This window comes from Polyodon spathula, chromosome 2 (genome assembly GCF_017654505.1).
Source record: "Polyodon spathula isolate WHYD16114869_AA chromosome 2, ASM1765450v1, whole genome shotgun sequence".
Lineage (NCBI taxonomy): Eukaryota > Metazoa > Chordata > Actinopteri > Acipenseriformes > Polyodontidae > Polyodon > Polyodon spathula.
Window position 1 is genome coordinate 40662932 of NC_054535.1, and position 27114 is coordinate 40690045.

The 27114-nt window shown below is 36.7% G+C and overlaps 1 protein-coding gene across 1 annotated transcript in view; it reads right to left on the reverse strand.

The window, feature by feature from the left end:
• Positions 1–3976: 3976 nt before the first annotated feature.
• The window catches only part of LOC121296422 (bifunctional 3'-phosphoadenosine 5'-phosphosulfate synthase 1), a 36531-nt gene continuing 13393 nt past the window's right edge, over positions 3977–27114 (reverse strand). Inside the window, exons 6-12 of the mRNA XM_041221984.1 lie at positions 23870–23983; positions 23141–23252; positions 19662–19867; positions 14962–15097; positions 14093–14361; positions 9551–9780; positions 3977–4729 (exon numbers count right to left, since the gene is read on the reverse strand). Coding sequence (XP_041077918.1) covers positions 4591–4729; positions 9551–9780; positions 14093–14361; positions 14962–15097; positions 19662–19867; positions 23141–23252; positions 23870–23983 — 1206 coding nt within the window. The 3' untranslated portion in view covers positions 3977–4590. The remainder of the gene's footprint in view (positions 4730–9550; positions 9781–14092; positions 14362–14961; positions 15098–19661; positions 19868–23140; positions 23253–23869; positions 23984–27114) is intronic.

The following is a 27114-nucleotide window of genomic DNA, read 5'->3' on the forward strand; positions in this document are numbered from 1 at the left end:
CTTCATATCAATAGTATTGAATTACTTTAAATAATAATAACAATATCAACAGCTGTAAGGTAGGAGTAGACCACTGGTTTTATTATTATATGTATTCACAAATGTTAATCACATATGTATTTTTATATAGCAGGGCAAAACAATGTAATTACATCTGAACTGAAATTAAATAAATTTGTATCATATTACAAATATTTTATTTATATAATTTAAATATGTGAATTACAATAACATTTCTGTAACACTGCTGCTAAATGCCATGACACACTATTGAAAATGGTGCTTCACCTAAAAAAAAAATAATAATAGAGAAGCTGAATAAATAAATACAGTACTGTGCAAAAGTTTTAGGCAGGTGTGAAAAAATGCTGTAAAGTACGAATGCTTTCAAAAATAGACATGTTAATAGTTTATATTTATCAATTAACTAAATGCAAAGTGAGTGAACAGAAGAAAAATCTAAATCAAATCCATATTTGGTGTGACCACCCTTTGCCTTCAAAACAGCATCAATTCTTCTAGGTACACTTGCACAAAGTCAGGGATTTTGTAGGCATATAGTCAGGTGTCTGATTAAATAATTATACCAAACAGGTGCTAATGATCATCAATTCAATATGTAGGTTGAAACACAATCATTAACTGAAACAGAAACAGCTGTGTAGGAGGAATAAAACTGGGTGAGGAACAGCCAAACTCAGCTAACAAGGTGAGGTTGCTGAAGACAGTTTACTATCAAAAGTCATACACCATGGCAAGACTGAGCACAGCAACAAGACACAAGGTAGTTATACTGCATCAGCAAGGTCTCTCCCAGGCAGAAATTTCAAGGCAGACAGGGGTTTCCAGATGTGCTGTCCAAGCTCTTTTGAAGAAGCACAAAGAAACTGGCAAAGTTGAGAACTGTAGACGCAGTGGTCGGCCAAGGAAACTTACTGCAGCAGATGAAAGACACATCATGTTTACTTCTCTTCGCAATCGGAAGATGTCCAGCAACGCCATCAGCTCAAAATTGTCAGAAAACAGTGGGATCCATCTACTGTCTGGAGAAGTCTGGTCAGAAGTGGCCTTCATGGAAGACTTGTGGCCAAAAAGCCATACCTCCAACGTGGAAACAAGGCCAAGCGACTCAACTATGCATGAAAACACAGGAACTGGGGTGCAGAAAAATGGCAGCAGGTGCTCTGGACTGATGAGTCAAAATTTGAAATATTTGGCTGTAGCAGAAGGCAGTTTGTTCACCGAAGGGCTGGAGAGCGTTACACAAATGAATATCTGCAGGCAACAGTGAAGCATGGTGGAGGTTCCTTGCAAGTTTGGGGCTGCATTTCTACAAATGGAGTTGGGGATTTGGTCAGAATTAATGGTCTCCTCAATGCTGAGAAGTACAGGCAAATACTTATCCATCATGTAATACCATCAGGGAGGCATCTGATTGGCCCCAAATTTATTCTGCAGCATGACAACGACCCCGAACATACAGTGAAAGTCATTAAGAACTATCTTCAGTGTAAAGAAGAACAAGGAGTCCTGGAAGTGATGGTATGGCCCCCACAGAGCCCTGATCTCAACATCATCGAGTCTGTCTGGGATTACATGAAGAGAGAGAAGCAACTGAGGCTGCCTAAATCCACAGAAGAACTGTGGTTAGTGCTCCAAGATGTTTAGGCCAACCTACCTGCCGAGTTCCTTCAAAAACTGTGTGCAAGTGTACCTAGAAGAATTGATGCTGTTTTGAAAGCAAAGGGTGGTCACACCAAATATTGATTTGATTTAGATTTTTCTTCTGTTCACTCACTTTGCATTTAGTTAATTGATAAATATAAACTATTAACATGTCTATTTTTGAAAGCATTCTTACTTTACAGCATTTTTTCACACCTGCCTAAAACTTTTGCACAGTACTGTACATGAAAAACTTTGTGTATTATTTATAGAATCTGGTAGTCAACAGTTTACTTTTTGTGGAAAGACGACCTAAAAATCAAAGGAATTTCCAGCAGTTGCAGACTGTGTGGGAATGAAAATGAGCAGCCTGACCACTGCATAATAAGGTTTCAGAATGTATCCATGCATTTAAAAAGAACTGCCGGGAAGATTTCCAATGACATTTGAGATGTCCCCCCCCCTCCTCCCTCCAAAAATGACAGTCAAATGATCCAGCCAGCAATATTACCTCAAATTTGCCCTCCAGACACATCTGGTCTGTAAAAGGGGTAGAAATGGGCATTGAGTTTAGAAAGAGAATTAGCCCAGCATAGCTGGTTTATTGTTCAGCCCTAACTTAGTTGGAGGTTTTCAACAAACGTCATGGCAACTATAAACAACACCTTGTGGGAATTGAATACGTAATGTGGTGACACCATAGTCAATTCACAAAATTTGATATAACACAGCACAGTCCAGCACATGACTTCATAAAATGCCATGATCAAATTTCCAATCCACAGAAATTAAAGCATTAATTGATTTAGTCTACCACAGATTAATTTTGCATTTTACATGAAAGGGAGACAGGTTTACAGAAACTGTCCTGCCAATTTATGAAACGAGGAATAGGTAACTAGACCTGTAGGCGTTCGGTAGCATGCTGTAATGTTGGATTCTGGTTGCTTGTTTGCTTTTTGATGTCCTGGGGATTGCTGCCAAGGTGGTCCACCTGTTTCGGATAATTCCATGGTTCACACGGTGTGCATCCTGACCCATTAACTGCTCTCTCATCCCAGATACAGCTGCAGGTGTTGTTGAAGTCACAAATTCCTTCAATAAAAAAACGTATTTTTTTCTCATACTTTTTTATCAATTCCCACCACAAAGCTATAGTATATGGTGTACATCAAAACAAAGTAATATTAAAATGTAAATGAACGGGTTTAAAACACATTACTTTCCCTAGCTTCTTGCTTTGTTGTACGTATTCTTGCAGGATATTCTTTCAACGTAATTTGTGATTGTTTTGATATTTTTGTTAACATGTCGCTGGTCATAAATCAGTTTTGACTAGCTGTTTTCATTTCACATCGGTTATGCTTCGGGTCTTCCTGTCAAAATGTCTTCTCAATTCATAACATGGCTGCTAAAATCCAAACTGTTCAATCAGAAACATTTCATTGGTTCCAGGCAGCGCTCCAGATAAGGTTTTGGGTCTGGAAGTAACTTATCCTCTAATCTGAACACAGAGTAAAATGTATTTTCAAGTCATCAGTAATTTCGATACTGTACAATCTTTAATGGTAATGGGGTAGGCATTTTAACACAGGTTTAACACACTGAACACAGGGATCGAAATCAGGAAAGTACTTCAAATCACTTGGCAAATTTGACCAATACTGTTGGTGAAGACAATTACTAAGCTCAAGAACACAGTGCTAAAAAAAACAAACATATCTAAGCATACACCCGAGAATGGCAACTTTGTGCTGTGGAAACAGCTCTTGAGTCTGAGGGAGCAGAGTTAGTTCAGTCCTTGTCTCTTAAGACTACATGCAAGGTGCACACTGCCTGTTGTGCCAAACCTTTTTTGGTTTTGTTATTCAAGCCAGTGTCTAAACAAGGAGACAATCCAAAACTGAACGCAGCTTTCAAAATAATTAAAATATACTTTATTCTATAAATATGAGATTAAAAAAAAAAAAAAAAAAAAGGTTTTATGTTACTTGACAAAAGCACTTGTGACTACTGAAACAATGTCAATATAGATCTTTATTGTCATGCTGTTAGACATACAATAAGGTTACAAAATAAGACAGTCTGTCCTTTAGTAACTCAGGTTATTTATTACTGACCTGCTGTAATACGGCATCTTTTATGAAGAGGAAAGAGAAAATATGTTTATTTTTCCTGGTCTCTATAACTTCTCCTTTCTCTTTATATACAAGATATAAAAGACCATATATATATAAAATATCTATATAGATATATATATATATATATATATATATATATATATATATATATATAATCAATATGTATATGGGGGGCTTAAAGAAAGAAAATAAAAGAAATATAAATTCAAAACAGCCAATTTGAAAAATTAAAAAAAATAAAATCATCATGTTTCCCGGATTACATTAGGAGTAGGATTCAAAGCTTAAAATGGCCTTAATTAGACATGTGATGTATGTAGTTATGTAACTTTAACATGATTAAGATTTTTAAAAAATGTACACTATCTTAAATTTTTTAATGTCCTTGAATGACAAGGAAAGGCAATTGACAGGAAATGTGATGGGTGAAATGTCAATCCATATTTCTCCCAAATAGTCAAGCTATTTTAGTAGAGCAATATTACTGTTGCATATTCCATTTTAAAAAGTTAACATAATTGCATTGGTTTTTCATTTTTATACAGTACTGTAACAGAAAGGTAGGACATTTTGCAGCCATATTAAAACACACCCATAAAAACACTACTTTGTTAGGTGCCAACATATAATAGAACCCATAAGACATTGATAGGGTTAGGAGCATAGTTCTGCATTTGGGAAATAACTTCCTGACATACATCACAACAAAGTAGTGGGAATAGTAATTGTGTGGTCCCCGTGAAATACACTACATGTTAAAAGATTGTTCTGCACTTAATAAAACTTAATCTTTCTGCAAGGTTTTATAGTAATCAGCCAAAACAGCCCAAGCTTTGGGAGCCATGAAACCCGCTGGTGGATTCTGGCCCTCACGTGCCATTTTACGCATACGTGTTCCAGAGATGAAGTCAAAATCTTCATGGCTGGGGGAAAAAAAAAAAAAAAAAAAAAAAAAAAAAAAAACACATTAAATGAGAAAAACCCTTGACTAACTAATTTTTATATTTGTAATTTGTATATAACAAGATGCACAATTTCACAATTCCATAATTTTAATAACTTACCAATTCTTGGTTAAAACAAAAACAGCTTGTGTTTATCAGCAAAGAATTATGTAACATGTTTGTTTTTTCTTTTCTGACAGTTGCATTCTTGTGTGGCCTGACTATGTAGTTTCATTGAAAAAAATACAATTAAAAAACATGTGATAGATAGATAGACAGATAGACAGACAGATAGATAGACAGATAGATATAATGTGTGTCTGTGTATACACACTATATGTTTAGGACACTTAATTTGACTATGCCAAGCCATTTTCTTGCAAACTCTGGGGGAAAAAAAAGAAAGTGCCAACAAACATTAAAATAAAAATAAATTTAAAAAATACATGCTCACACTCGATAGTTCCCAAGCACCAGCTACCAAGCTTAAGTTTCTGCTGCAAATAAATAACTCCCTGGCCAACTTCCTGGATCTGCATATTCTTGTTCCCAGCATTAGTGAGTGTTAACATGTTGTACTTGGTGTCAGCAGCACTATCAAGTCCTAACCCTGCTTCCCAGATTCATTTAACAGGTAGAAACATATTCTAGATGTACCTGATTATTTAAAAAGCACTATCAAAAAGCACCATTGTACTAAATGTTACATTTTTAGAGAGACCAAATGTATACCATGACCACACTTGACCTGGTCTTTACAGATTCTAGAAAAATAACCATATCTATGTACAGATATGTGTTCCAGGATGTAAAATCTTTAATAGTCATTCCTATTCCAATATGATCACCATTTAAAAACAGAAAGCTGTTTTAATAATGTTTTACTCAGGATCCGTAAAAGTATCGATTTTGATGGAATTATTTTACACCAAAAATAAAGTGATCCATCCAATTGGAGTATAAAGTATTACTGATGATACCCAACACATCACTTTATTTGTTATGCTGGTATGTCTATTTTAAGTACTGTAGGCATATTTCTCAGCAGAACAAAAAATAGCTGAGAAATGGCAGTGGCAATTATTCTTTTTTCACAAGTTGCAGTTCAGCCAAGGTAGAACCACCTTTTCTCCACTCAATACAGCTACAAAAGGAACATGCCAATCTTGGGCCAGCTCCTTGTTTTTAGATGTTTAAATCACAAAGCCATCATAACAGATAGCACACTTCTGACAATCCTCTGGGTGAAACAATGGATTCAATAGGACGTAGATCAATTGTCATGTCCATCAACAAAAGTACACTAAATAGGGGTTTTGGTCAAGCTTTGACAATCTAACACACATCATCTTAAAGAGTAATTAGCAGGGTTCTGAAAAAAATAGGTGTCCCCACGTGTTGCTACAACTGTTTAAATAACGTACCTGTAACTTTTCTTTTGACTTAATATCCGGACAACTTTTTACTCAACTTTAAAGTCTGTTTCAAAGCTCTTTTCAAAATGTTTGCTCTAGTGCACTGGGGTTTGAGATCTGTCCTCTAAATCACTGTAGGAAGAGCAAGTGCTCTGGTTTTTCTGTTCCATACCACATCATGGATAGTTATTGCTGTGTTATCCGTTTGACAATATGGGCAATAATCCTTACATTACACCGTGTAACAATTTATTTTTTTTTTTTTGTTCCTGGGTAGTAAGTGTTATTTCCTAATTGCTTATGCCTCAGAAGTATAGAAAATGGCTATTATTCCCCACAAACTTTGCTTTTGTGACCAGGACAGTGGTATTTTGAAATATCACTATTTCCAATGATAAAACGGGAGCTTTTGTGTCTTTTGTTCATATAAAGTCAGAAAAAAACAACATATGAATCCAAATTAACATGTATTTATACTAAAGTAATACAAAAATGACTACAAAAGATTTAGAAGAGTATAGTATAATAAATAATCATAAATCTCGAAAAACTACTCACTTCTAAATCTTTTGTAGTCACTTTGTGTTGATGACTTACAGGGCCACCGTAATTTGCAGCACAGGCTACAGGCTTGAAACACATACTTCAGGAAGTATTGTAAGGTCCCTCGGGTCATAGAATAAAATGTTTTTACACATGTACCTCTAAACAGAAGACATAATAAAAAATACTTAACATTTTTTAACAAAAAAAAAAAAAAGTTGAAAGTCTGTATGGTTTCTGAAATACTTTATAATGTTGCCCAGAGTATTCTGAAAAAAAGAATACAATTTCCTACTTTAATCTTTTTTTTTTTTTTTTTTGTGAATTTTTATAGGAAGTGTCAAATATAGCCAAAAAACACCTGGTCCTGGGAAGCATCCCACCGAAAAATGCTTGGTCCTGAAAGGGTTAAGTGTAAAAGGTTAGGTTATTATCATAACCCTGGTTCTCTGAAATATAAATATTAACCAGTACAAATGGATGTTTCCCTTTAAGACACCCGAACCTGAAAACTTATACCAAAGACTTCTCGTCAGAGCAGTGCGACGTGGAGGCTAGTAGGAGAACCCTGGCCTGGTCCTGCCTGACCTTCTCCAGACATAGTGGGAGCAGCGTGAATGGTGGGAACGCAGAGTAGATGCGCTGGCCACAGGTGTGCCAGTGAATCTACCCATAGAGGTCCCCCCCTCTCCTGCTATGGAGATCCACAGGGGATAGTATGTAAACTCCTGAGAGGCAAAGAGGTCTACCTTTGCACTACCGAATCTTTCCCAAATGAGCCTTAAGACCTCGGTATGGAGTCTCCCTTGGGAGGAGATCCGCAGCTCAGTTGAACACCCCGGGTAGATGAACTGCCTGGAGAGAGAGGAGGTTCTCTTTTGCCCACAGCAGAAGCTTGTGGGCCACAAGGTAGAGACCGGGTGACCACAAACCACCACCTTGGTGGTTAATGTAGGACACCACAGACGTGTTGTCCACACAGATGAGCACGTGTCTCCCGAGTCCGGGCAGACCCTTAGATAGGTAACTATCTGGGCGAGAGCTAACTGTGACCCTGTATACTGACTCTGGTAGAAGCAGCCCTGGCTTGTCTTCGTTGTAGCTGCTCAGGAACCAAACCCACAACTGTAGGCTCACTGGGTCGGGATGCCACAGCTGAGCAGGTCACAACGTGCAGGCAGCTTCCAAGGCTGACTATACAGGTGCTGGACCAGTGCAGAGAACCAGGTTCTCCTAGGCCAATTTGGGGTTACCAAGAACAGCAGAGCCCGTCCTTGTCGGATTTTCTGTCAGCAACACCAGCAGTGGGAAGGCATCTATGCCTTATGGACGCCCGCCCTCCAGCAGGGAGATCCAGGGGGGGCAGTGAATCCACCACTCCGAACTGTGGGGCCCATCTCTTGAAAAGAGGTCTGTTGCCCAGTTGGTCGCTCCTACCAGATTAACTGCCTTTAGGGACAGGAGTTTTTTGTTGGCCCAGAGCTGAAGCTTGTTGTCAACACAATGGAGGTTGTGGGACTGGAGACCAAATTGGTGATTTATATAGACCACCACAGCCATGTTGTCTCCTTTTTAAGCCCCGGAAAAATTCTGCAGGGCCAGGTTAACTGCCCGCAGTTCCAAAAGACTGAGGTGGAGACACTCCCCGTACTCCATGCTAGATCCATATAGCCCCAGCCCAGGTTGGATGCGTCTGTAGTAATGACCTCTCTCCTTGTGGTGCTGCGCCAAATTACAGGTGAGCTGGGTGTTTCCACCATGAAAGGGTTTTCATATAGTGAAAAGACACGACGAGCAGACTGAGTTGATCAGCAGCAGGTTGAAAAACCCTGTGATTGAACCAGGCCTGGAGAGGACGCATGTGGAGGAGACCTATAATCTTTTGGAACAGCGGCGGCAGTTAACCAACAGAGGGGTGATCATAGACCTTGAGTCCAAATACACCACCAGATAGGTGGCTGTCTGGGAAGGGGGCAGACAGCTTTTGAGGCAGTTCACCGAGAGCCCCAGTCATTGCAGATGACCAGCATTCATGTCAGGTACAAATAGGGCTACGCAGGTATATCCCAATCGGTAATGTATAACATTTCATACTTGAAAGGGAAATGCAAAATCAAACATTTTAGGAAACCTCAGGGAGGTAAAGTCAAGTTCATATTACCAATATCTTGCATAAATTACACTATTTGAAATTTTACTGGCACTGAAAAACTTCTTATATAAAGTATACACAGTATAAACAGGGCGGTCCTTTAAATCAGCCTTTTCAAGAACAATGTCTACTCAGAGTGACTTTAATCCCTGCCAAGACTGGGAATTTAACTTTACAACTAGCTGAAACATCATTCATTATTCAAACATTGTAGGACTGCATGATATTCATTAGTCAAGAGAGTCTACAATGCCCTCACATGTGTGTAATTAATAACAATTTGGCATCAAAACCTCCAGCTCACCACAATGCAGATAAAGAAAACAAAGTACATGAACTGCATTAAAAAGGTGCATTTTAAATAAGAAAGTATCCAAGTTTGTTTGTATAAACATATTATTAGATCCTTATATTCCTACAATATGCAATGGGTAAGTGTATTCAATTAATTTAAAAAAAGTAAAGTTTTTTAATCTCTTCCCTTGCTACCTTACTTGGCTGCAAGAGTGAGAACTCACAAATTTTATTGGACTAGCATTCCCGTACTCAAGAACTCAAAATTTGTCGTGCTTGAGTACTCGTAATGCACCCCCAGCCGTGGGATGAGAGATATTAGAAAATATTTAAAAAGAAAAGTTGGCCGAGATAAATTGTTGAAATCTCTCCTTGTTAACATACAATTATACTTACTTTTTAGGGTCATAGAAATCCATGCACTGTTTTTTCTTATTATAAGCTGCAACCTTGAAAGGAATGATTTCCAAAGTAATCAGGCCAGGGGCCATTGTCAGCACTTTAGCACCATGTGTTGGCTCGTACAGGTCCTTCCCAGTTTCAGGGTGAGGCATTCCAGCCGGGTCACGGCCAACAATATAGAAGTTTGCTCCAGTAACCATGCGAGCTCTACAGTGCCACTGCACCTGTAAAATAAAATCCATTACAATTAACAGCTTACAAAACCCTATGCAGAATCTACTATAGGCAAGTACCACTGCATCACTAGCTGCAGCTAATGTAATTGGTTATCATACCATAATTAATCAGGATTAATCTGACCAGACCTTTTAGAAGACCATTTACAGAAAACAAAAATCCATCCAGCCTGTACAGTTTGGCTAGTTTACGCAACCTGTTCTGCTCTCAAAAGGATACAATAAGCATGTCACTATACAATGATGTGAACAAAATGGACCCTATAGACTACTGTTCTTATAACCGTAAAAGATGTCAAAAAGTAAAATTATAATTTTATAAATCAGCTGCCTTGTTAAAAGGCATTAATGAGATAAATTGGTACATGTATTCAATTATCAAACAATGCATTTATTCAAATTATACACTGCACTACATAAACTCTGAATCAGAATACAAACCATGTAGGATGCATCAAGATTTTTTGATAAATCTATATCTTATTATTATTAATGTATCATGTATAAATCAGTGCAGTATAGCCATCCCAGCCTGAAATTAGATTTTTAGAATACTACAGCTGATCTTGAGTTGTTAAGTAACGTGTGTAGATCTAAACCCCTAATAAAAACTAGAACTGTAAACAACCAGAAAAGCAATAAATAAAACAACCAACACAAGTCTGAAATGTATTATAATCCATGGCAAGCTTCACTTCGTGTAGCATCATGTACTAAACGGTTTGTTAAAAAAAAAAAAAAAAAAAAAAAAGTCACAACATTTATGCCTGTCTCAGCCCTTTCTGCCAAAGCAGAACAATCTTCTTGAAAACGAAGGGGACTTAATTTATTGGTCTGACTGGAAACTTGGTTACATTTTATGGCCAGAACAACATGAGGATTGTGTGCCATCTGGCTCCATGCTTCCTTTTTAAATTGGCAGCCTTCCGTCTTGAAGTGACAGATATGTCAACAAAATCAAGTCGAGAGCCGTAACATGCAGAGCTTTTAAATACAGCATAAAGTGTTTTTACTAAAATTTCAGAAAGAGATTATTATAACAGCAATGTTTCATATCAAATCATGAAACCATTAGTTAAGCAGAACTTTTTTTCTTTCTGGTAATCTTTTACTCTAAGGCTAATACATTTGAACTTGCATAGTAACTCTTTAAGCACTGCAGTTCTTTATATAGGTCTGGAACAGAAGTATATCTTTCTGTAAAGTTACTTACAGTAGTGTTAACAGGGTTAATCATAACAGAATGGTGACTATACTATACTATGTGGGTTGTAACTCCCTGTAAGTTAAACTGCTGGTTGTAGACTTTTTTGTGAACAACTGTTTGTATTGATTTTCCTTTTCTTTTCCCCACCCTTTGGGAATAGGGAAATGGGGGAGACATTACAATAAAAAAAATACACAAATACAAACATCAACAACATGCACCTAATTTTACTCAAACAACTGTGCCACTATAACAGTGATACTCCCCAATGAGGCCAATGTATGTTTCATTTGGTCGAAAAACTGTGCGTCTAAGATATTTTGTGCATAGAGAGCGGCAATACAAACCTCTACGTTATTCAACAGTGAAGTCACATAGCTTGAATCTCCCCTCCTAATCATTACCTTGGAGACAGACTTTGAGGTACAACTGTCTCTTGGCAAGAATAAGGATGCCCTCATGCTTACTCTGAGCAGAGGAATATGCAGTTACCTTGTAATGTTTATTTTGAAAATGAGCAAACATCACTTGAAACCAAAATGAGTTTCCTGAAAACATGCAATGTCAATCTTTTTTTCTTCAGGAGAAAATCTAAGCACTGTGTTCATATATAGGACGACTGGCCCCTCGTAAATTCTAGGAGTTAATGACAACATTAGCCATGGTCCAAGACAGGAATAAAGATCAGAGCGAGTGAACGAGTAAAGGACGTAGCACTCAGAAAACAAAGATGTGAAAAGACTCATTACATGACTCATTACATGGCAATATCCTATAGGACAGTAGCATAGTAATTGAAAAAATACAATAAAATAAACTGAGACGTGGTTACAAAAATTTAGGATGATAAAAGAAGAGCCAGAAGGAGCACACTGAATATCATAAATCTCAAGTCTCAGTTAACATCTGTAGTTCCTCTCACTCGCTGATTCTGCTCCCTATCTACACCCAAATCTCAGCCTCCCTCCCCACCAATCCAACAATTGTCATTGTGTACCAGACTACTCTGAGGGGGCTTGTTGTGAGCTAAACCATCCTGAGAGTAGGAAAAATGACTGCAAATTGAACAAGTGTAAACAACATGCATATAATGCATATAATCTAGTAGCCCATGTATTCACCTTCAAGACCTGACCTTCAAGATATCTGGATACACCAAGAAACTGCCCACTCCCTGGGAGCGAAGCTTCGTTCTCACTTCACTAAAGGCCCTCCTCTTTGCAGCGGCGACAGCAGTGTAATCCACATGAAGAGAGCCTTTGTCCCTGAACGATGATCGGAGCAGATTTTCGAGCAGTTTGGAGGAATCGTTGTCGATCAGTGTAACAAAGGCATTGAAATATCATGGAGTGTGGTTCACTGGAATTCCGAGGGCCTCCTGCGTATACTCGATGTGCTATATTTAACTCTAGAAAAGGGTGGTCGTTGGATGGTTTCAGGGTCGGATACCAATTTTCTGCTGAAGAAAGTGGATGGGAGCATCGCCTTCAGCCCCTTCAGGAAGCCCCACCAGTCTGACGTTACAGCGCCGATTTCTGTCCTCAAGGTCCGCCACCTTGTCCTGCATAGCATCAATACGAGCGTTGCATTGATTAATTTCATCTTTTTGTTGGCAAAGATCAGCTCTGGTGATATCCTCCCTAGGGGTTAGCTAGATCTCAAAGAGGAAACAATATCAGAGACCTCTTGTTTAAGAGCACTGAGGATAGTAGCTGTTTCAGTTCCGTTTTGAATTACAAGCCGTAAAAGCTGCGTCAATTTGTTCCTGAACTGATGCGTGCAACCTCTGCCAAATGGATGTCCCAATCATCAGGGCCCAGTGACCCCTTCATATGCTTTCCCTCCGGTGCAGATTCCATTCCATTGCGTGAAGTAGCCATTTAAGAATGGCAAGTAGATAATTTTATATAGAAAATAATCAACAAATAATATAAGATACGTAAATTGTTTGATTGTAAATGTAAATCACCTGGTTGTAGACCTTAATACATTTTCCACTGGTATACAATGCTAACCTAATTACAGTATTTCACCGACTTACAGTATTAATGTACACTAGTATATTTTATACAGTATCATGTATGGGTACTATAAATATAAAACAAAAATTAACAGACTGGTCATTGTCAATTGTTTTGAATCCAACATCTATTCATTATGTTTTGTTACCACAATCTTTGGTTACTGACACTTATTTCCCTTTAGACAATCATTCAGCTGGTACTGGTGTTGAATACATTCAGCATTTTCTTATATTTCTGATGGTTTGTTTCCAAAAAAACAATGTGAATAAGACAGTTTCAATTTTTCCCCGAGCAGATGTGCACTTTTCTCAGATGCTCAGACAGTCTTCACTTCCCGCCTTTCACCATACTTTATAGCATGTAGCTCTCTAAATCAGTTCAACAAAAACAAAATCTGGCACCAAAATTACCTTCACTTAAAGATTAAAAGACAGCTGCATTTTTTTCATTAACTGGCCACAACACTATTGGCAGCCTCTGATGTCATTGGACAGTGTGCAGAGCAACCACTGAAGAAAAACTAAAACAAGATCCAATTCCAAAATCAAAGAATAGCACACACGTTGCTTAAATTTTCACACATGAATGACCCTTTGGACTGGCAACCCCACTGGATTTACCAGCTTAAGTTAACGACAACAGGGTGCCAAACAGTAAGCTCCCCATTTAAAAACAAAGCCATTTTAATTCCTCAAAAATCTGTATTTTTACAAGGTACTAAAAGCACAGTTAAAGGTTTTCTGTGGACCATAGCTGGAGCCATTACAAATTAATACATGCCGAGTTGGTTTGTTTGCAGAATGCTTTTAAGTGCTATGATTTTCTGTTTAAACTGCATCAAAGAGCTACTTATTCCAAGACCTGTTTTTTAAAAACAGGCTTAAAATTTAAAAAAGCTAAATTGTATTAATTTAAAAGCAGCTGCATTTTGTTTTGGTAAAGCATTCATGAGTGAAAAAGTAGTATCTATGTGATTTGGAAGTTGCATTTTACTTCTTCATATTTCTTCTGCTGTTGACAAATCAAAACGTTCATAATCACAAACAGTGGTTAATGCAGTACTGTTTACCTCAGTTGGCCCAGCGTACATCATGGGAGATGGGAAAATAGCCACTACAGTATTCTCTGGGTTAAGAATGCCTTCCTCCAGCACTGCTGCATGTTGCTTCATGCGCCATGAAAGTGGAACATCATCATCCTTGGTCCAGCCACCAAGAGGATGGAGCAGAAGGACTGGGCGTCTATAGCCACGGTTAATTAGACGTTTGTGGGTGTCCTGCATCAACAAGGCATGTCCATTGTGAACAGGGTTACGTAGCTGGAATGCAAAAACAGCATCTAGAAAAATATGTGACTGGGCGTCTATAGCCACGGTTAATTAGACGTTTGTGGGTGTCCTGCATCAACAAGGCATGTCCATTGTGAACAGGGTTACGTAGCTGGAATGCAAAAACAGCATCTAGAAAAATATGTGAAAATAATTAATTGCCAAAGAGGAACCTGCACACAAGACCATTTCTACCTATTAATAATGCACTACAAAGCAAATGTTTGTATTAAAAAAATCAGCTATATAAAATGTGACAAAATATTTGTGGAAAAAAGGGGGCAACAGCTATCTTTAAGGTTGAGCATAAAGATAACCTACAAAGCTGCTTGTGTGCATATCAGTTGTTTTGATCAGTTTATTATGAATTTCTGTGAGTCACATCTGATGAAAAATTTAACATGCATGTGTAGGAAATTGTGTGTGTGTATATATATATATATAGAGTGTGTGTGTGGTGTGTGTGGTGTTTATATATATATATATACTGTATATATATATATTACCTATATATATATATATATATATCATATAGACCAATATACAACACAACACACACACATGGCATATATAGACACACACACACACACACACACACACACACACTGTACCAGCATTCATCTCCTTGAATTTCTGCTTCAGCTCGGCAGGAGTGAGACGATACTGGTCGAGCCCATCATGCCAATAGATTCGATCTAGAACTTGAAGGTCACCGCCAACAAGCCAGTCTCCACTCTCCATTACCATCTACAACAGGGTTAAGAAAATGAATGGCACAAGTGTCATGAAAAAGTAGTCCTCCATTCGGTGAATGCAAAAATATAAGTAGGGGCACCTTATGGGTGGGAGAAATGACTTTTAAAATGTAACTGATCTAACTGGCACTGGTCAAAACAGCTGGGGTGTTTAGATACATCCTGGTACATGGTTCATAATATTTTCCTTAACTCATGTTTTGTAGTTTTCTTTGACACTAAAGTGATGTTATGCTAGCTGTACAAAGTAACTTGCATTGGAATTAACCAGTGCAGAGTCTATAAAACTACTGAACAGTGCACACGCTTAGATTGAAAACACAATACTTTTTTTTTTTTTTTTTTACCCTATATGGATATAAAAGTTTTTAGGTGTCTGAACAACTCCATATTGTCTTGAATTGAGTTAACAACACAATAAACCAACAAGAACTTTAAAAGTGGCATTTACTCATTGAACTCTAAATTGAATTATTCTAAAATTATGCATACTTGGAATTTCTGTAAGAATTGGTTCCTGCCTGCCAAAAAATGTACGGTTCTTTTATGCAAAAATAAATAAAAATAGGGACATCTTAATACAACCACAAATAGTTTAGTCAAATGAGGGTAAAATCTTTTAGCTTTGAATCCAGACTTGCCGGAAATCCCAGTATCCACACATCAAATATTTGGATTTATTTTAGCTTTCTTGATCACTTTCTTGATACCGTACATGATTATGTTTAGTTTTAAATGGTTTGGAATACACATTAAATTGGATGCTATTGTGAAGAAGCCTTACACAGCAGAAAATGCTACACTATTAAAAAAGTGGTTTATGCATGGCGCCATACTAGAATGACTAAAATGGTTGTAAATGCAACAAAAGAAAAATTTTGCCAACTGTTTTTTTGGGGTAAGCCACCTGTAACCAGGGCAAGCAAGGTGGCCGCCTAGGGCTCCCACCGTATAGGTGGTCCCACGCTCAACTGGACTGCCATGAGATTTAGTGCGTCATTACGTGTGCATAAAACGCTCAGGGGAGCAAATCTGGTTTACCTCATATAGCGCCAGCAACATTAAAGTTTGCCACCTGTAGACAAGTCTATTTATTTATACTATTCCATAGCGGGTCATTGGGTCTGGACTACTCACATGACCCGCCCACACTTATCCACATATACAGGAGAGAAGATTCGTGTCATGTAGGAAAGTGGTAGCAAACATGTTGCAACACACTTCTAAACAGTTATCAATTAAATCTTTGTTCAGCAAGTCAAAAAGGTATGTGCGCAAAAGTAGACTTAACGGGTAATAATACATTGTAAAATAATGTTTTGTGTTGGCAAGCCTCTTCATTTACCGCAAAAGTTAAGGTTTGCTGATTTATAAACACATGTTGATTAAAAAAAAATACCATGCTTTAGTTAGATGCATATAATCACGGATTTATGTTAAATCAGTTGATGCAGCTAATGTAAACTGAATCCATTAATACAATAAATTAACAAGCTATTGTCTGTTAACATGTCAAACGTTTGGGCTACTCAAATCTGCCGACTTGAGTTTTTTAATATGACAATGTTGGTATTAAGAGATTATATAAATATATATACACAGCACAATTGTTTTTAATATTGTTCATCATTTTGTGAATTAGATTTTATTTTATTTTTACACAGTAAAATACCGTGTCTGAATGGAATACTATAATTCCGAGTGCTCTGAAGTTGTGAATTATATAAAATGATGAAGTCTAACAAACTGAAACGAGTATTCATTAACATTTTAATATCATTTACTGTATCTTAATATGCATATGATTACATGATGCATCTATATACTAACTAAGATACGGTTGCTACTGTAGCATTCATTTGATGTTCTGGACTCCGCACTTAATCACCACCACCTTGGCCCCACACAGCTTAAGACAGGCCCTGCCTGTAACACAAAAATGCTGCCTCTCCCTTTAAAAGCATGTGACAATATTTATGACTCTGCTATGACATCTGTCTGTATATATTTAAAAAAAAAAAAAAAAAAAATCGCTTGTTCTAATAAACTGAAGTGCAAGAAGGACGGTACAATTTGATGGAATAAAAATGCTTGCAAGTGCAGAGAGGTGCTGTATTAACACCAGCAGAATACAGTAACCCAAGTTTCATGTAACAGTTATGATGGTGATCAAGCGTTTGCGAGTACTGCTGTATAACAATTTCACTTAAAATTAACAGTTGCATTCAAGAATACAAATACACTTAAGGTTCGGGTGTTCCATGACATGCCATTAACGAAATGCCCTGAAAACTTATATAAAACTTAAATAAATAAATTAATATACATTTTAATAAAAGGGCTGTAGTGCAGCAAAAAGTTCAGTCAAACAAAAAAGTAAGTGAAAAGCTAAAAGTTTTCTTTGTGAACTCCAATTAACCAACGTTATCTTTCGCCAGTCAAACCATAGGGTGCCTAAATAAAGCTGACCAACACAAACAGATTTTTTTTGTCTGTTGCACCTTCTTTAGCTGCTGCAACTAACCCAGATATAACAGATTCGGTTACATTGTTTACCGCCAGGAGTTTAAGGATGATTTAATTAGCAGCAGATTCTATAGTTAGATGATGAGCTGATAATATGTCTTCATAATGAAAAACAGTAATCTAGCATGCGCTTTGTATCAACCATGGGCTGTTGTGGGGAAAACAAGTTTATTTCTCAAACTGACCATTTTAAGAAAGGTGAAAGCAGAACACATATACATTACTTGGGACTGTAATTTTTGAAGTGTACTACAGAGAAAAAAAAAAAACATTTAGAAAATAAAAAAATCAAAATGTACTGCAGCTTACTTAAGCGCAGTAAAATAAAAACAAAACAAAAAAACCACACAAAAAAACCACACCATTCAGAAAATTTTGCTCTCAGATGGTACTAATGAAAATATCTACACTATATGACAATGAGCTTGCTGTGGTGTATTTAATATCGTAAAAAGCAGAATGAACTCACTGCAATTTAAACTTGCGTTTACTGAAAAATAAATGTTAACATGTAATCATAAATGCTGTCTGTGTTACATGCTGTCAGATCAGGACTACTATGAGCACTGGAGCTGCTGCATGCTATTTCCCATATTACAACTGTACACAATTAAAAGGTGCGGCCACCAATTCCATACACAACACAAATATTTAAAATATAAACCTGCTGAGTCATGAGCTGCAAAGATTAACCATTCAGCATAACAGGCAACAAACAAGTGAGTACAGACAATCGGTTACTGTTTTAGTAGCACTTTAGTGTCTTTGCAAGTTGTTGTATTTTAAGCAGTTGAATATGAGAACAAATTTGCTCTTGAAGTGGCATTCAGTAATTGGATTTGACGACCATTCTTTTTTTGGCCTAGGAGCCATTGACTCCCAAGGCAAAAGGTTTGTCTGCAGTCCTGGGTTTATGAAACACTAACTATACTGATGTGTTATATAGTCAACTGCATAGTACCAGAAAAAAAGATGCACAGCCTTAGATTCTTATATTCCGTGCCCTTTTTATTTCACTATTTCATAATTACAAATTTAATTAATTCTCTGGTTAGGCAAATTTTGGTCAGAAATTATGGTCAGTCTATTAAGTAACCAACTAGGAAGAATGTATTTGCATATTAAATGCAAAGGTGGGGTTTTCAATTAAAGCTACACTATTATGGGAAAATCAAAGAAAATATCGGCAAAAAATGTATTATATTGGTATGATTATTACCTTACCAACACTGTATTTACAAACCCCCTAAGTACTACATCAAGGTTTAGGTATTCACCAAAACCATATATATTTATTTAAAAGGCCAACAAAAGGTTATCACATGTTAAGCAAAGCAGATGGACACTATTATGTTTAACCTTGGTCTTGATACTAGGTTGTTTTCCGTTATGAAACTACATTTTGTGCTGCACTCGCCACAGATCAAACAAATATTTGATTAATAGCTGTATACTTAGTCTTAGCCTGTTTAAGACTAGTAAAAACAAAAATGTCCAACACACCACTAGTCATGTCATGCTGGGACAATAAAACATATATTTAGCTTGGACCACATCAGCTTTTGTATACACACAAATCCACTTGGCAAAAGGCAACCTTTCAGAAATGAGAGGCCAAAAATGTTTGGAGTACCACTGCCTGTGCTATCTCTCTCTGCTCAGTGGATGGAAAAGGGAGTAGTACAAAATGTAAGGCTCCACATGCAATCAATTCCACAAACTGTGGTATGATTTCCTGGGGAAAAGCCTGACAATAAAACTGGTGGAATATAAAAAGTTAACATCTAGAAAGGTACTAAACAGAACGCTTCTTAATAAGATCCAGTTCAGGAAAGAAAAAGGGGAGGTGGGGGTGGGGAATAATATAATACATCTGCAAAGAAACAAAGATAAAGAGATTACAATTTCTTTGTAAAGATAAAAATAAAGTCTGGTCCAGCTGGTGCCCATAAGCCACTGCAGCCCTCCTCCAATCAACACTGACAGAATGTAATTTATCAAACAGGGTTTTAAAAGGTTTCAGCTGTAACCTTGATGTACGGGTGTTCTTTGCACGTCGTCCCCCACTGCCTCGCACAACGTTCCTCTTTCCTGTGCTCGTAGAACTCAGGGTTGCGGAGAACGGCCACCCGGCGCCCCCCATAGACCAGCGCAAAGGCAGTGCAGCCGTCCAGCTTCTCTTTGTCCTCGCTTGTCACAGGTAGTACGATCGGCACCGACAAGTTAATGACTCCTCCTATAAAAGGCAAGAAAAAAAAAAAATATATATATATTTGCCATTAGGTTATACAGCCCTGTGTGGTTTAAATATTTAAATTGATGTTGCTTTAAAAGCCCATGTTTACAGTGGCAAGGCCATCGGGAAATAAACAACAAAAAACAAACAAAAAAACAAACAAAAAAAGACTAAACACTTTGTTGTGTCGAGATCACGAGATAATTTCATCTCATAACGTTATTATTTATATTTAGTGGAAACGTGCTGTTATAGATGTCTTCGATCAGTAGTTTAAAATTCTTATTTTTGGCACTGTAGATAGCAGGGTTGTGGGTAAACAGTAACCTTACATGGCAGCATGGGAATTACAATACATTTACAGAATGGAAGTCAGAATAGCCATTTTCAATAGCGGCGAATAAGAATTTTAGCAAAAATGCCTACACGCGTAGGCGTAATTTACACAGGGCACACGCCCCCCTCACTTTTGCAACGACATTGCAGTAGTACTAAAAACTATTTTCACACATGCTGTTTATTTACACATACCGTTTAAAATAGCTTATTTTTAAGCGCAACACAGGTTTAAAAAGGTATTGAAATCACAAAAGGACACTCAGTACTGTATCTCCAGCCAAGCCCCACCCCTTCTTCGCTGTATTTTTCACATTCCTCTTTATAGACATGGATACTGATAAATCCGCAGCTGGTCATTCGTTTTATCACCAAACTCTTAAATAATGCGATCCAAATCATTATTTTATTACTATAACATCTCAAAAAGCTCTGCAAATGTCTGTGATATTCTTTAAGTGCTGGGTGCAGAAGCAGCTATCTCCTTTGTTATGTCCGTGTTATCTCTGTAATGCATGGGTCTGTGAGATACGCATTTTTTTTTTTTTTTCGGTTTCATTTGGCTCCTATTGGTCTCACTCAGCCATTGAATGGTTTTCTCAGCTTTTTCTGCAGAAAAAACTAGAGACTTGTGCTTTATGTCTTTTTGATGATGTCAGACAGAGTCCGACATCGGACTGGAAAGGGAAAATTGTAATATCGGACCTGGTATTTACAGTACAATCGTAAATCTCGAAAAACTACTCACTTCTAAATCTTTTGTAGTCATTTTGGTATTACTTTAGTATAAATACATGTTAATTTGGATTCATATGTTGTTTTTTTCTGACTTTATGTGAACGAAAAGACACACATTTGCCTGTTTTCCCATTGGAAATAGTGATATTTTGAAATATCACTGTCCTGGTCACAAAAGCAAAGCTTGTGGGGAATAATAGCCATTTTCTATACTTTTGAGGCATAAGCAATTAGGAAATAACACTTGACTACCCAGGAACAAAAATTGTGTTACATAGTGTTATCGAAACACTGATTAATGAAAGTCTACTGCAGATCTAATGTAGTTATCAGAACCCAAATTCTTTTTGGAATTACATAATGGAGTCCCTGCAATTGATCTAAACAGCGTTCGAGATAAACCAAAGTTTTGTGAATTATTAAGAAGAAGTGTCTTTGCTTGTTTTTTGCCTTTAAAAGTAAGTTAAGTGCAAGTGTGTCTAATTTGTAATATTTAAACCAAAATACACAATAAACCTGTGTTTGAAGTTCAGACAGGTATTGATTGTGAGAAGACTGAACAGGTTCTTTCTCTGACTAGGTAGCATAAAACCACTCAGAGAAGGTTGAAAACTTGACAGACATGTCTAATGTTTAATCCACTTAAGAATTTCTAACATAAAAAGAACAAGTACCTGCACTGTTGGCTTAAATGGTACTGTATTGTGACAGACAGGTGGTTATGGAAGTTTTCTGAATGTAATTTAAGTAGCAAGAATTGTTCTGCATCAGCTTCAAAAGGATAATTTTTTTTTTTTTTTTAAACCTTTTGATGGTTCTTTTCTTCCTTCCCAGAAAATAATGCAGCATTTTTTTCAACTCTGTGATGTAGAAAATTACATAGTCAACATGATTCTTTCTGCAACCTCAAGAATATATAGCCATCTTTCAATGGGGACTCAATATAAAAAATTCCAGGTGTGCTGCCAGCACACTGTGCTTTGGACTTTGTACAGTGCAAAGGGGACCCCTGGTGGTACAAGTGCCAACACATTTATTTTATTTAGGTAGAATTGGATGTGAGAGGAAAACCAATATTTCATTGACTGGTGGAAAGGATGTTGCAGATTGTAAACCCCAAAACAATGTGCTTGTTCCGAAGATTTAAATGCAAGCTAAATGAGTACTTTTATGTATAAGCTAAATTATTATTTATTATTATTATTATTATTATTACTACCCGCATGGACCTCTCAGAACTACATTTTCCATCCTCCTCCTGCTCACTGGTAAATCCATCTCAGTGACATATGTGATTGAGAGGTCCATGCGGGTATATGTCAAGCCATCTTGAGGCAGGGAATGCAATTTAAAAGTTTTTAAAAAGTGGTAAAAATGTGTGTGTGTGTGTGTATATATATATATATATATATATATATATATATATATATATATATATATATATATATATATATATATATATATATATATACAATACACACACCTTACGTAAACAGTTGTAGCAACACATGGGAAAATGTAACAATAAAATAAAAAGGTCCTGATGTACCATTTAAGAGTTCAGACTTTTTGTTGAGTAGGCCAGTTTTGTAAGACTTACTGGAAGAAAAATACCCACTTTTCCTCAACCACGATAAAAAAAAAAAAAAAAAAAAAAAAAAAAAAATTGGACACATGGTTAATATCTAGGGTTCTGTTTTCCGGTACTTATTTTTAGCTATTTTCAAGTTATATGTAAATTGTTTTTTTTCAGGGCTCTCGCTTTTCATATAGGCCCCTACTGTATTTGATGCCACTCAGCAGTTGGGATGAGTATAAAGAATTCAGAACAAATCAATGTGAGATATAAGGTGTATATCAGGGTTATACTCGCATTGTATCAGGGGTATTTTATCAATTAAAACCGAAAACCCTGTTTATATACTACTGGACAGATTACGGTTGCTATGTTAACTAATCAAACTGACTAGTAAAGGGGGGACACTTTAAAAGTGTGACAAAACGCAGGTTTCTCTGTTACAGATACATTTGTCTAGATGATATATTACATATTATTCGCCTTGAAATATGCACTTACTAGACATCTCCTTGATATGTATTCCTTATATATGAGTACTGTATATTCACTTGTGCTAGGAAAGGCCAAAGATAAGTAGCTCCATGTCCAAACCTTGGTGGCCCAAGTCATTAAGTCTTTACCGTCTAAGAGGCAGTCGAAATGAAGACACTGAAGGTATTCCCTCTCCCTCATGAAGCCATTCAGTGGAGTAGCCCAGCCTTCTGCCAGAACCTGAACCCACTGCATGTCAACCTGCCAGAAAGAGAATCAGAGCATTACTATGCCTCTCCTAACACAATTCAATTTAAAACAAAGTCCAGTGTTTTCTTGTGCAAAGTGATACTTACAGCATATTAAGCTATAAAATAGTTGTATTTTAAAAGACTTGGAGGGGTATCTATCCCACAACAGAGTACCTGTATATAAATAGGAGCTACAAAAGAACAGATGGGCTTCGAGAGTCAGGGAAGCAAATAAGGGACACTGTACAAATACACCCTGTTGCTTATCATGTTTGGTTGTACTCATTTATTTTACAAGACAACAGCGAAGTTAATGTATAACTAGTTTGGAAATATATGCACTTGAGTCATGTTCTCTAAATACAATATGTGCCTATCAGTATGCCTGTTCTTACAGAAGTAAACAAACACTTTGACTATATACTTCCTTCAAAAACATATACACAGAGCACCTAAATCTACGGAAGGCTATAAGACATCAAACTGAAGGTGTGGTAGAATTACTGTACATTCCAGTACAGGTCTCAAATTATTATTTGATCAGACTAAAAAGTTACAATTAGTTTCAAGACTTGCACAAGATAGGTATGGCTTCAATGTATGATTTACAACCTATTTGTGGCTTACCTTGTTAATCTCCAGTGCTGGTAAAGTTTGTGCATCAGTCTTTGCCAGGTCCAGCTTGTTCTCAGGTGCATATAGCTCTTTAACTTCATACGAGGCATCCACTGGGACAATGTCCTGTTGCGCAACAAAACAAAAAGTCAGTGCCTTTGGAAGGCTGTTAAGTACAGATGCCAAGACATGTTTTTATTGTTTGTTTGAGTACTTTTAAATATACATTATGCAAGAACAATTATGCAATGTTTATTAAATACAGATGGCACATCTCAAAATGATTAAATTCTTAATTCCAGTGCCAGATCTCCAAATTATGCCAGCAGATACCAATTACTGAATTTGTTTTGACAAATTCACCTAAACTTTCTAGTATTTACATGAAATACAGAACTAGGGAGGGCATACGTAATCGTTTATTTGAATAATCTATTAGAAAATTACTAAATCGTATAATCTGTCTTGTACTGCAACAAATATAAATGGCAACACAAAGCCTGTTGCTGCAGCCCATTGTATAAATACATACTAAATCATTTATTATTTTTTTCTATAGCTCCAAATTACTCAAATCACCTTACATTACAACCCCCCCCCCCCCCCGAAAAAAAAAAAAAAAAAAAAAACAGGCATTCTTAAAAGTGCAGGGTGATACCAAAACTGTAGCTATGGGTAATGGCGGTGGTTGAAATGCACATATTAAAACTATATTGAACTTGACTTAGTTATTGACATTCAGTGGTTTAACATATACTCTGTACTACACTATTTTTCAGGTTTCGTGTAGCAGAAAGTATGTATTGCATTTAATAAAATGTTACTGAATGTAAACAATTTTGTATTATATAAGCTATTATTTTGATGTAAAGTAGAACAGTTTAATCATTTAACCCTTTAGTAAAGTATGTGTATTCGAAAATTAAAATACAAAAAAACTTTACGTCCAGGATTTACAAAACATGTTACTGCGGGTGTTATTATTTATCTCTGTTTCATTCCCATTGAATTCTAAATAATAAACAGTGAGAGACAGCAAGTAGAAAGCCCCTTTTCACTGTTATAGAGTAAAACAGAATACACTGTGTCAGCTGCCTGTGCATCTCAGAGAATTAAGAAACTGGGCTGACATGATCCACCGATGATCCACTGAAGGTGAGCTTCACAAAAATAAAGCAATGTACAGTTGAGGCTTCTTATACATCTTCACAACAGATATTTCCAGTCAACACCTAAATTATAACCAGCATACACATTGTGTGCAAACTCTATACTCCTCCCAAAACTCCACACCAGGTGTGGCAGAAAAGATATTCAGATATAATGTAACTACACTGAAAAAGAGTTAACATTCAAATACTTTGATCAGCTAAACTTCAAATCGATCACATATCTAGGGAGAACACTGTGATGTTTACATTTGTAAGTATTTGCAAAAAACGCTCAAAAAAAGCAAAGAATGAGCCATAAGTTCACAACTTCTCTAAGAACTGTATATGTATGGTATATGGTTGAAGGGACAAGCCTTGGAAGGATATACTAGATAGAAATAATAACAATCATGCAACTCAGGTAAAAATGTGTATCCCTGACTTGTATAGGTACAGTATATACAAAGAAATAGTCTACATGTTATCAAACACAACTGCATCCCTATACCTCCATCTACTGGGCATAACCATACTACTCACAATTCAAAGAAAAGACCTAGAAATAAAATATCCCACTTTTAACACCGTTCTATGTTGCTGATAAGAGGGCAACAGACTCACTTCTAGCCAATCATATTTGATCATTATCTCTGGATCTGCTAAAAAGAACTGGTGATGGAAAAAAAAATAATAATTTAAAAAGTAAAATGGAGAAACTTTTCTCTGGTAGGTCAAAATCACATTTCTATTTCCGCTCAATAAAAGGCTATTTATTTTAATTAAATGAATACATTTACATACACTCGTACATTACTAAATGTATTTACAAAATGTATTTCTTGTAATTAAAAAAAGTGGGTACATTGCACAGCGTTAAGTAATTACTTAAAATGATGCAGGTCAACCATCACCACCTCCGTGGTCTGATCTTCATGGCGATATGCTTAATTGTGGTAATTTGAAGGAGCTCCTCATTGGGGATCTTCCTTGGCTAGAAAATTTGGCAGATCCTCAGCAGACTGGTTGTGTGAAAGCTGGAGATCTTTCTTATGTATTGCTTTGTAGCCCTCCAGCACCATACCCGTACAGTAAGACTGACTTCACATTACTGTTGTACAATCTTATCTTGAACTTCCAGCTAAAAACCCTTAAGTTGTCAGAAGGTGTACTTGGCTTCACTAGTCTATCTCTGATGTCTTTAGAGACCTTACTAACTATGCTGCCGGCTCCTTGACAACATCGAATAACCGTTTAATCCCTTCTGTGATATGTATTTGCATACATATTTCCAAATGCTTTGTTCAAAGCATTCATTTTTTTTTTTTTTTTTTTTTTTAAAAGAGTCACCAATTATGTTTTTTTTTTTTTTTTTTTTTTTTTTTGGCCATCCACAATCTGGTTATGCCCAATCTGGGCATTTTACTGAAGCGTAGACTCTCAGGACAGATCATACAAATGTTAATATTCTATTACGGTTTTTTGTAAAAAAAAAAAAATTCTAACATAACACTGATATAGCCGTTTTGCACGGCACTAAAAAGACACAACAGGCCCCGATTTCCTGTAAATATATATATATATATATATATATATATACAGGAAATCGGAGCATGTGTGTTTCAGGACACTACTGAGAATTATCTGGGCTAAAAAGAAATGGACAATTGACATGAGACTACATTTCACAGATGGCAAACAAATTTTCAGATTTACCTACCCATTTGGTCATTTTTTTGTCACATACAAATTGAGCTTAAGACACATCATAAGACTTGATATTAATATACCATAGGACCTCAAAATGAACCACAGGCTCTCTGTGTACACACTATTAAATGCTTTCTGGAAATCAAAGAAGTTAATGCACAGTGGAGCATTCACTCCAAGCACTGTTCGATGATGTTTCTCAGTGTGAAAAGCTGGTCCAAGCATCCCACCCTTACGCCTGCCTGTTCAGGTCCAGGTTTGTTATTGAGAGCGGTACAGGTATGTCTAGGTGGTTTTGTTCTGATAACTCAATAGCTGGAACTTGAGGTCTGTCTATGCAGAACTTCTGTGAAGTGCTCTTTCCACCTCTCTGACTGTTCTGTGGTGGTTGTCAGTAGC